Raw genomic sequence first — 9,268 nt, 5'->3', positions numbered from 1 at the left:
AAACCTGATAAGGTAGAGTACGGGGGGAGGGGTGGATACTCTTTATAACGGTCTATACGGTGAGGCTCTGCCCGAAAGGGAGACCTTTTTCTGGGTAGGAATTTCACGAGCTGAAGCAAAGGAAAGGTTAGGGAACCTGTCATTTAGGTATTTCAAAGGGAACTTCAAAATATCTCGAACAGAGCCAACGAGAAAGGATCGGAACGTTTCTACTGTAGGTATGTGATAGGGGTACCATTTCCTATGGAACGTAAAATGAATTAGCCTCAGCCAAAAGAGCGTCTGCGAGGCAGACCAAGAATGAATGGGTTACAAAACTTTTGAATACAGAGAACCACACGACGCACAATTGAATAAACCGTTCTGAATACTTATCGTTGCCAGATCTCTTGTAGTAGAAATGCACGTGCCAGACGTCACTTCACGTGTACATAAACCAATTGCAAACTGATAGCAGGGCTGAGACTACGGCAAGGGCGCAGTTTATTTGAGCCAATATGGGATCCGTTGTTGTTGGTTGTAATTCCAGAGGACACCTTAGGTGTTTATCACAGTGCACCAGCAAGTTGAAGTGTATTAGGGAAATTAGGATTGTTAGTGGCTGTGTTCTTTAAAACGTTCACGAAGTAATCACGCTTTTATTTTCTCCTACGTGCTGTTTACACATCTCAGGCATTCAATCTTGTAGTTAAGATTTGTTGATTTGTATATGTAGTTATTTGTTGTTTGATTTGACTCACTTCTCCTGTGTAAGTAAATGTGTTTGTTAAAAAGGTCACCTTTCCTGTCAAAAATGGTGTATTAAAGGGTAACGGTTTGGACCTCGTGGGAGGAGCCTCCCCATATAAAACTTTCTTGAGTAGCCCCCCTCTCCTCCCTCTTGGGTAGTTTTTGAAAACCTTATTGATACTAGAATACAAAGCCCAACTCGAGGCCAACAAAAATCGAGACCGCCAGTAGATTGTGAACTTGATAGCAAGAAGTAATGGACTGGAAAGCGGTCTATCGCCTTTCTTTTAAACTGACTAAAATAACTAAGCTAATTTTTTTTTTCAGTTCAAACTTCTAAAAGGGTAGCAACAAGCAAAATCTTGACAAAAATTGGAATAAAAGAAAAGAAAAAAATGTACTCTATAACGTTGAAAGCCTAATTCCTCTTTTTTTGGTCTTGAAGAGTGACATCTCTCTTTCAGTTGGACGTTATGAAATGGTTATCAGAACCCACTGACACTACACAGCCACCACAGCTATAAAGACGATCGGCCTAACCCAAGTTAAGTGATAATTCCTGGTCTAAAGCCCGGACATCTTTAATAACCAGGCCCCAGTTGTTCAAAGAGTGGATAACTTTATCCAGTGGATAGGTCGCTATGCGGCAGATAAAATTTGTACAAGAATTTCCTATAATTTCCAATAGCCCTATAATTTGTGTATAAAGTAGAAGTGTCTGTCTAATCTAAGTATGGGATTGTGTGAAAACTTGCCAAAAGCTTTGGCTGGAGTAGATTTTATCCGTTGGATAGCAACTTATCCACTGGATAAAGTTATCCGCTCTTTGAACAACTGGGGCCAGAGCCACTTCTATTCTCTACTGGTCTGACATTTCATTTGATTTGCAAAACACAAGAGAAAATTCCTAAAGTGACTGAAAAAATTCGATCCTGCGCTTTCTAAAATTCGTTTGGTATTCAGCTGAATACCGGCAATGTCTCCTATAAGCCTCGTCTCTGTTTTAACGCAATCATTTCAACTACGTTAAGTTCTATTACTTTCCAAATAAAGTAGTTTAATAGCTCTGTAGCCGCAACTTTGCTAATTTTTTTATTGTCAATTGTAATGTTTGGTTCTGTATAATGTATCATTTGTATTTGTCACGGATTTCTGCTATTATAATCGTATTTATATGAATTATGTTGGAAGGGAAAAATAAAAAAGTATTGCAAGTAATGTAAATGGCGTACTGTTTTATAAACAAGGTTTCGTAATAACTAGCATAAAAAGATCAGATAATAATAAAAACTGAACAACTTACAACAAGTAATAGGCTCGCGTGCATAGCACCAGCAGTGTGTCACGGCCTGAAACGACCCAAACTACCTTAACTCTGACATTCAGTCTTTTCGCTTCATGCTGCATTTTTGTACCCGTGAAGTATCGTGAGGCGTGGCGTCTAACTGGGTGAGGACAACAGAATTTTGACTCCAAAAACATGCGTGATTCAAATGGGAAGTGCCCTAAAAAATGCCCATATTTTTGCTTCAATTTACTTCAGTAAAAGTTAAAAAATGTTCCATTCATTTATGGGTCTCTCTCTTTCTTCTTCCAAAGAGTTCGTTGCGTTCTTCTTCCACGATATTTACTTCAATTTTCAACCTCGTGCCCAGGGTCTTTTATATCCCCAACCCAGAGGGAGCGGCATGGAACTTTCAGCGAAATGACTCAGTCATTACCAAGCGAGTCCCCCCCCCCCCCCCCCCCTTCCTCTTTCCGGGTATTTGTTCGTTATTTGACATGCTTTTCAGCAATGGTGAAATTCACATATTTTACTGCTTGAGTCAAATACTTACCTATTATTTAGTTTAATTTAAGAAGACTGCCCTGCAAATAAGGCTTTATAATCATCTAGGGAGAGATTTAATCAGCTCAAAAAATCATGTACAGGGTGTCCCAAAAGTTCGTTCCTCTACTTTAAAAACCCGCATTTTTAAAAACGCAATTTTACTCGATTACCGAATAATTTCAAAAACAAGTTTGCAAGACTATTACCTTACATTTGTGCTACTTTATTTCTACAAGACAACATGCAATTCGACAAGACAACATGCAAGAGAGCTCGAAAGAAAAGCCTTGATGGGGGTAAAAACTCTGTCTGGAGGTGCATGAAAAACCAAGGATGAAGGGCACTTGGACGGCCAAAGAAGCCTCTTCTCAGTACAAAGCAGCGAACCGCGCGTCTGAAATTCGCAAAGGCATTTAAACATCTCACTGCAGAAGATTGGGAGGATTTCCTATTTTCAGATGAATGCCCCAAATACCTCTTTCAACTTCCAAACCCCAAAAATGACATCGTATGGGGCTCACAAGAGGACAAAGTTCCGCCAGCTTACCAAGTTAAGAACAGTTCAAAATGGATGATCTGGGGCGGGATGACCGGACGTGGCTTGACTGCTCTTCATTTTGTACCCCAAGGGAGAACTGTAACTGCCGATTATTACATCGAAAACATCCTTAAGAAAGAAGTAAAGCCTCTGCTACGCTGCAGAAGTACAACATAAGCTGTAGACAAGCGAAAACTGTTCAGCTCTAACAAGCAGATGACGCTGGTGCAGGACGGAGCACCAGCCCACACGGCAAAGGCTACCCAAGCATGGTGCGGTAAAAACCTGCCGAATTTCGTCCCTGAGACAGAATGGCCAGCCAATTTGCCAGATTTCAACCCTGTAGAGAACCTTTCAGTGGAGCATCATGGATAGCGAAGTCTACAAGGACCCTTCTCCTAAGAAAATGGATCACCTAAAAAGACGCCTGAGACAAGCCTGCAAGAACATCAAGCCATCTACACTGCGCGATTTATCGCATTCCATGCCACGCAGGCTTCAAAATGTGATAAAAAATAAGGGGGGGGGGGGGGGGTGGCACTCAGGATATTAAATTTTGGAAGACTTGCACTTAGTTGAAGTATAATTGCTTTGTTTAAATTGTGTATAGAAATAAAGCTGTGTTCTTGAGATATAACCTTTTAAAATAGAGGAACGAACTTTTGGCACACCCTGTACACATACATCCTGAGTATCCTTACGTAGTTCACATTCTTCTTTACACTGGCCTATCATCTTCCCACTTTCGTACGGAGGCAATCTATGCCGAGGAGGCATGGTAGCTATAGTTGTATTGTGAAACATCCGCGAATGATGATTTTGAGCTCTTTTTCTCTCTGAAAAGTTTGGCTTGCTCATTTTGCTGACCTATAAGTCACCCAATCACGTCACGGTTTAACGATATTTTAGTTGATATCAGCTTAGTTTTATAAAGATGTTTGGATAGAGTATGATAAAAAAATGCCTACTTGCCAAAAATAAAACCCATCCCAAAGTGGAAAACCTAGTAAGTGATAAAATGGCCAAAAATCAGCACAAAATAGCAAAACGACAATAGGCAATACACCTTAGAAGCAAGGTATGTCATTTCTATTAAGGACTTTCCAGTATTTGTACCTCATAAACCCGATCGTAAATATTCCATATAAACTCTCATATTTGAGCCGTGACCGCTATTACACAAGATGATCACCGCTCACAGCTTGAGCTTGGGCCGCCTATGTGTCATGTCACTGTCGTGTTAAGTATTTAGGCTCTCAGATCAGCCTTTTACAGTTCAGCTACTTATGTTTATTTTTGACTGATTAGATCTTTCACAGATCCAGCTTATACTAGCAGCATTTTGGTTGGCGGTCCTTTGTAATTTATTCTGTGCTAATATATCACCCCAGGACTCTATTGTTCTGGCTCTTTTTCTTTACAAGAATTTTAAAGCTGAAGTAAGAACGTGAAGCACTGAAAGGAGTCGCCTCTTAAGGCTGGTTTTCACTAGTGACGGAGTCGGAGTCGGAGTCGTAAGCGGAGTCGTAAGAGCGCTTATGACCTAGTGAAAATCAAAAATCGGAGTCGTAAGCGGAGTCATAAGGGCGACGGAATGGGAGTCTGAAGAATCAGAACGTTTCCATTTTCTTCCGACTCCGCTTACGACTCCGTCGCTTATGTTCTGGAATCGGAACGCTGTGTTCACTAGATCATAAGCTCTACGCTTCTGATTACGACTCCGACTCCGACACCGTCGCTAGTGAAAACCAGCCTTTATACATGGATTCGTTCTACAACTAGAAAAAACCTTCGTCCTGTTCAAAACGACAGTGCGTCTTTCCACGGACAGCTCCCAAAATAATATTATTGAGTGAATGAAGAACTTACTTATTCGGCTCAAAAATCGAAAGTATCAAGCTTAAATGAAATCACTACTGTCGTGTTTCCGCATCCTTGTAAAGCTTGGAGGTAGTAAACAGTGGATTGAACTTTGTTCAGAACTAAAAAGAACAGCTAGTAGTTTGATAGATTTTTTTTTTTGACAAAGGCATTTTTGGAAAAAAGAAAAATCCGAGTTCTCCCAAGTTGGCCCTACAGGCCGGCTGCACCTATAAATGACTAATGGCCTTCCGATGACTAGTTCGGATGCCCCACCGTCACTGAGCTGCAGGAGACTCGTGGGAGCTAAGGCCATTAAAACCTTGCTTCGAACTATAGTCTAAATAATACTGGGATTTGAAACTCGATGAGTGATATGCAAGGGAATAAATGTGCAAGGGAGTCGGTCTCTTCCTTCCTCGATCGAGAGTTCGCGGAAGTTCGCGAGGGAGGAAGGAAGAGGACCCTGGGAACGAAGTTGGAGGTTAGGTGTAAACAACAACCGCTGAACATCGAACATCGCGATGTGTTCGATTTGTTGGTGGAAGTCTAGCGGAGGTAATTTCTATTTTGTGGCAGAGGTTTACTACTTTGCCAGTCTTCAGTGTTCTCGCCTTCATCACTGGGACGGTTAGACGAATGTCGAAGGGAACGAAAAAAGTGCGGCTCTTTTGAAGAGGAGGAAAGCTACAGACAGGAAGACCACCTCAACAGTATCTTTGATTATATTTTCTCCATATGTTGGCACACGTCTTTCTTAAAGTTGTGCAGAGTTTATAGCCTTGTTTGTTTCTTGTCATCTTTTACCAATCGGGTTTTTTGGCTTTATTCCTCAACTCCTTGATCTCAGAAATCCTCATGGATCAGCAACTTCATAGCGGGGTAAGTGTTGAATATCCGGTCAGTGTAAAATGCAGACTGCAGACTGCAGACTGCAGACTGGGGGTAAAATGCAGACTAGGGGTAAAATGCAGACTGAAAACTGCAGACCAGGGGTAAAATGCAGACTAGGGGTAAAATGCAGACTGAAAACTGCAGACCAGGGGTAAATGCAGACTAAATTAAATTAAATTTTGTTCGGTTGGGCAGGTTGTATCCCGGAAAGTATTCATTCATTTTAAACCGTGAGAACTGTTTTCATTTTCTACGATTTTTTCGCAAGCGCTAAATTCCTTTCTCGTTATCTGCGCAACAGAAATCTTTTCATATTTGAATTCTACATTTACTCAGCTTTCTATAGAGACAAAAATGAGCTCGATAGGACATATATTTACCGAGATACGAATTTTTGAGTTTTCTGTACTCGGTTTGTTTACAACGTAATATAATACAAGGCGGACGGTAGTAAAATGCATCCATCCGCGCACTTTAAAATTCACCGATATATTTCGAAAGCACATCGTCAAATGCATTTTTTTTTCAAAACTAAAACATTTAAATATCTTGTTGAGCGGTTTTTCTCTTTATTTCGAAGCGAATTCATGGAGAAATAATTTTTGAAAGTATTGGAAGAAGTAGCGCGCCGTCCCCAAAAGTCACGCAATGAAATCCTAAGTTTTTTTCGTAAGCCTCAAATTCCTTTTTCGCTAACAACGCTACATGTATCTTTTTGGAATTCTACACTTACTTATTAACTTTCTATACAGACCAAAATCACTTCGAGTGTTTTACAGTCAACCCAGGTCACGCGTGAACGATATTTTTGAAATTTGAACGGAGTTTTGAAATTTACATATACATGTCAGTTTTCAAAATCGCCAACGAGATTTCAGAGTTCCCGTATAAATTTCCCTAGCTTATTGACAATATAAAGCTATGAATTTTTCTTTACATTGCAAAATTGAATATTTCAAGAATAACAATTGTTTCCCAAGTATTTTGAATCTTTTTTTCAGTTAATGCGTCTTTTTCGGAACGACTTCCAGAGAGATGTCCAACATTTCATTCACACGTCGGACATTACAAAGAGAAATTCGAATGTTCATTTCATTCTTGGAATTACTGTTCACACGTGACCTGGATTGACTGTAACTTTAAAAAGATAGTCTTTATAATTTAGTCTGCATTTTGCCCCTTGTCTGCAGTGTTCAGTCTGCATTTTACCCCTAGTCTGCATTTTACCCCCAGTCTGCAGTCTGCAGTCTGCAGTCTGCATTTTACACTGACCGGTTGAATATCTGTAGTACAGTTTATGAGTTCGATCATGGACATCATGAAAGAAAATTACTTCCGCTTGTAGATTAACATATAGTAAACTCAATAGGCCCGGTTTAAACGTCGAACTATCCTCGCGTCGAAGTCAATTGGAATAAACTTGAATGTAGCCCTACAATTCATTCAAACGTCGAACTTAATCCAGTTGTGCTAGACCAAAATTACCACATATATTGTGGTAAATTATGAATGCATACATGTGTTGTAGTTTAAATTTTTGTTTGGTTTAAAATTTTTCAAACCAGTTTAGTTTTTGTATTCTTTTGTGCAGTATATCATTACCATAATCTGAGACAAAGCAAAATAAAAATCAAACTGGTTTGAAAATGTTTAAACCAAAAGAATTTTGGAGCACAATATTTGCATTGAGTCTGGCGCAAGCATGACATTTAAATTTTAGCATGATGTTAGTGCAACAGAGCTTGTCATGTTCAATTACTTAATTAGCATTACGGTTGAATCAGACATAATATGATTTTGTTTATTAAAAAACGTCTGGCTTTTAAAAATTAGCAAACTGCAGATTCTTTGTGTATAATCTGCTGTGCTAAATCTGTAAAATGTAACTGCCACTGTATATGGAAAAAGATGGCGGCTGTACATTTTATAACAATACCTTGTAAACCTAGCACGGCCAATAGGCACCTAGAAAGCCATGTTTATTCCCCAAATTTGTCCCTGCACTGACAACATTGTGCATGCTAGGTTTGGAGCTTTTAGAATTTTTGTGTGTCTTCACAGGGATTGACTGTTTTTCGGATTTTCGTACGCTAAGAATTATGGGTAAACACTGGTTTCCATATGATTGCAGACGATCGTAGATCGCAGATCGCAGATCGCAAACAATCGCAGACGATCGCAAAAAAGGCTGTTTCCATATAATCGCAACGATCGCAGAGCCGACCGTAGCCATACGTTTTGGTCAGCGGAAATGTCAAATATACACGCGCGTGTAGGCTGAAAAGCAAACAACATCGCGAACGTGGAAGAGCGGAAATTTTGTCGCAAGCAAATTTACTTCTTCTGTTTGTCATGAAGCGAGTCGTCGTCAGCTCTAAAACCGTCGAAAACATCCGTTTTGGATTCGATAACGACCGTACGCAGTTCTTATGTTGCGAAATTTGGCCTCCGCTTCCCCGGCCGATAAATTAAACTTCTGCCCGATTTTGTCCCAACAGTTGGCCTTTTTGTCCTTGTCTTTAAAATCTTTGCGCTGCAATGGTAAACACATTTATAACGAGCAACTTCCTCCATAAATTCCTCGAAATGACAACGAAATGAGTGTTGCTACTTAGACCGTTCCTACCGGCAATCGAACACACGAGCGTTGAATCGTGGGGAGAGCCCGAAATATTATGGGATGCGTTTCGATCGCGGATCGCAAAACTTTGGTTTCCATATGATCGCACAATCGCAATTGATCGCAGGGGATCACAGGTGATCGCAGACGATCGCAGGAGATAAAACATGGTTCTATCTTCTGCGATCGTCTGCGATCACGATCGCGGGATCCGGCAGACGATCTCAGAAGTATCTTTCCACATGATCGCAGACCTTATTGCGATCTGCGATCTGCGATCCGCGATCATATGGAAAGCAGCCTTAAATGTACCAGTCACCATCTTTTTCAGTATGTTTGATTGTGTCTTATAAATGTGCAGGCCCGTAGCAAGGCTAAAACAACTGAGGGGGCTCAGCAAAATGGTTAAACAAAACTACCCCCCCCCCCCCCGGTCAACCCCAAAAAACCCGGCTGATTGGGGAGTTTAAGATGCAACGAGAACATAAAAAAAAAAACAGAAAAAAGTAGATTTAGTAAGTAAAAAAATAACTTTGCACCTCCATCACACTTTTTGGTACATCTTTTTTGCCGTTTCTTTTACGTGGACTACCATGTGAAGTTTCCTAATTTCACTTTTGAAGAAGGACTGGACGTAAACAAACTGTTTATAGATTATATATTCATCCCCAAATTAGCTTGCATTAATTAGTGCTTTAATTATTGCTTTAATTTATATTAAGGAGGAATGGTAAATATAACAGTAATTATTATGAATGCTCTTTCTTAATAATTTAATTAGGTTAACTTAAAATAT

The 9,268-nt window shown here is 40.0% G+C and overlaps 1 protein-coding gene across 4 annotated transcripts in view; it reads left to right on the top strand.

Annotated features, from left to right (window-relative positions):
- LOC146473882 (uncharacterized) overlaps positions 1 to 9,268 on the top strand; it is a 195,543-nt gene that overhangs the window by 45,720 nt on the left and 140,555 nt on the right. For 2 of the 4 annotated variants that reach the window (XM_085117829.1, XM_085117828.1), the window contains exon 1: positions 5,559 to 5,618. The exons of 1 other annotated variant lie outside the window; for it this stretch is intronic. In XM_085117829.1, coding sequence (XP_084973955.1) covers positions 5,598 to 5,618 — 21 coding nt within the window. In that variant the 5' untranslated portion in view covers positions 5,559 to 5,597. Of the gene's footprint in view, positions 1 to 5,558; positions 5,619 to 5,655; positions 5,672 to 9,268 lie in introns of those variants that run through there. One more of the 4 variants, XM_085117833.1, reaches the window with a different exon arrangement.

This window comes from Pavona decussata, unplaced genomic scaffold (genome assembly GCF_977016875.1).
Source record: "Pavona decussata unplaced genomic scaffold, jaPavDecu1.1 SCAFFOLD_92, whole genome shotgun sequence".
NCBI classification, from domain to species: domain Eukaryota; kingdom Metazoa; phylum Cnidaria; class Anthozoa; order Scleractinia; family Agariciidae; genus Pavona; species Pavona decussata.
Note: the sequence above shows the minus strand (reverse complement) of the source record. Positions and strands in the feature narration are given on the sequence as shown.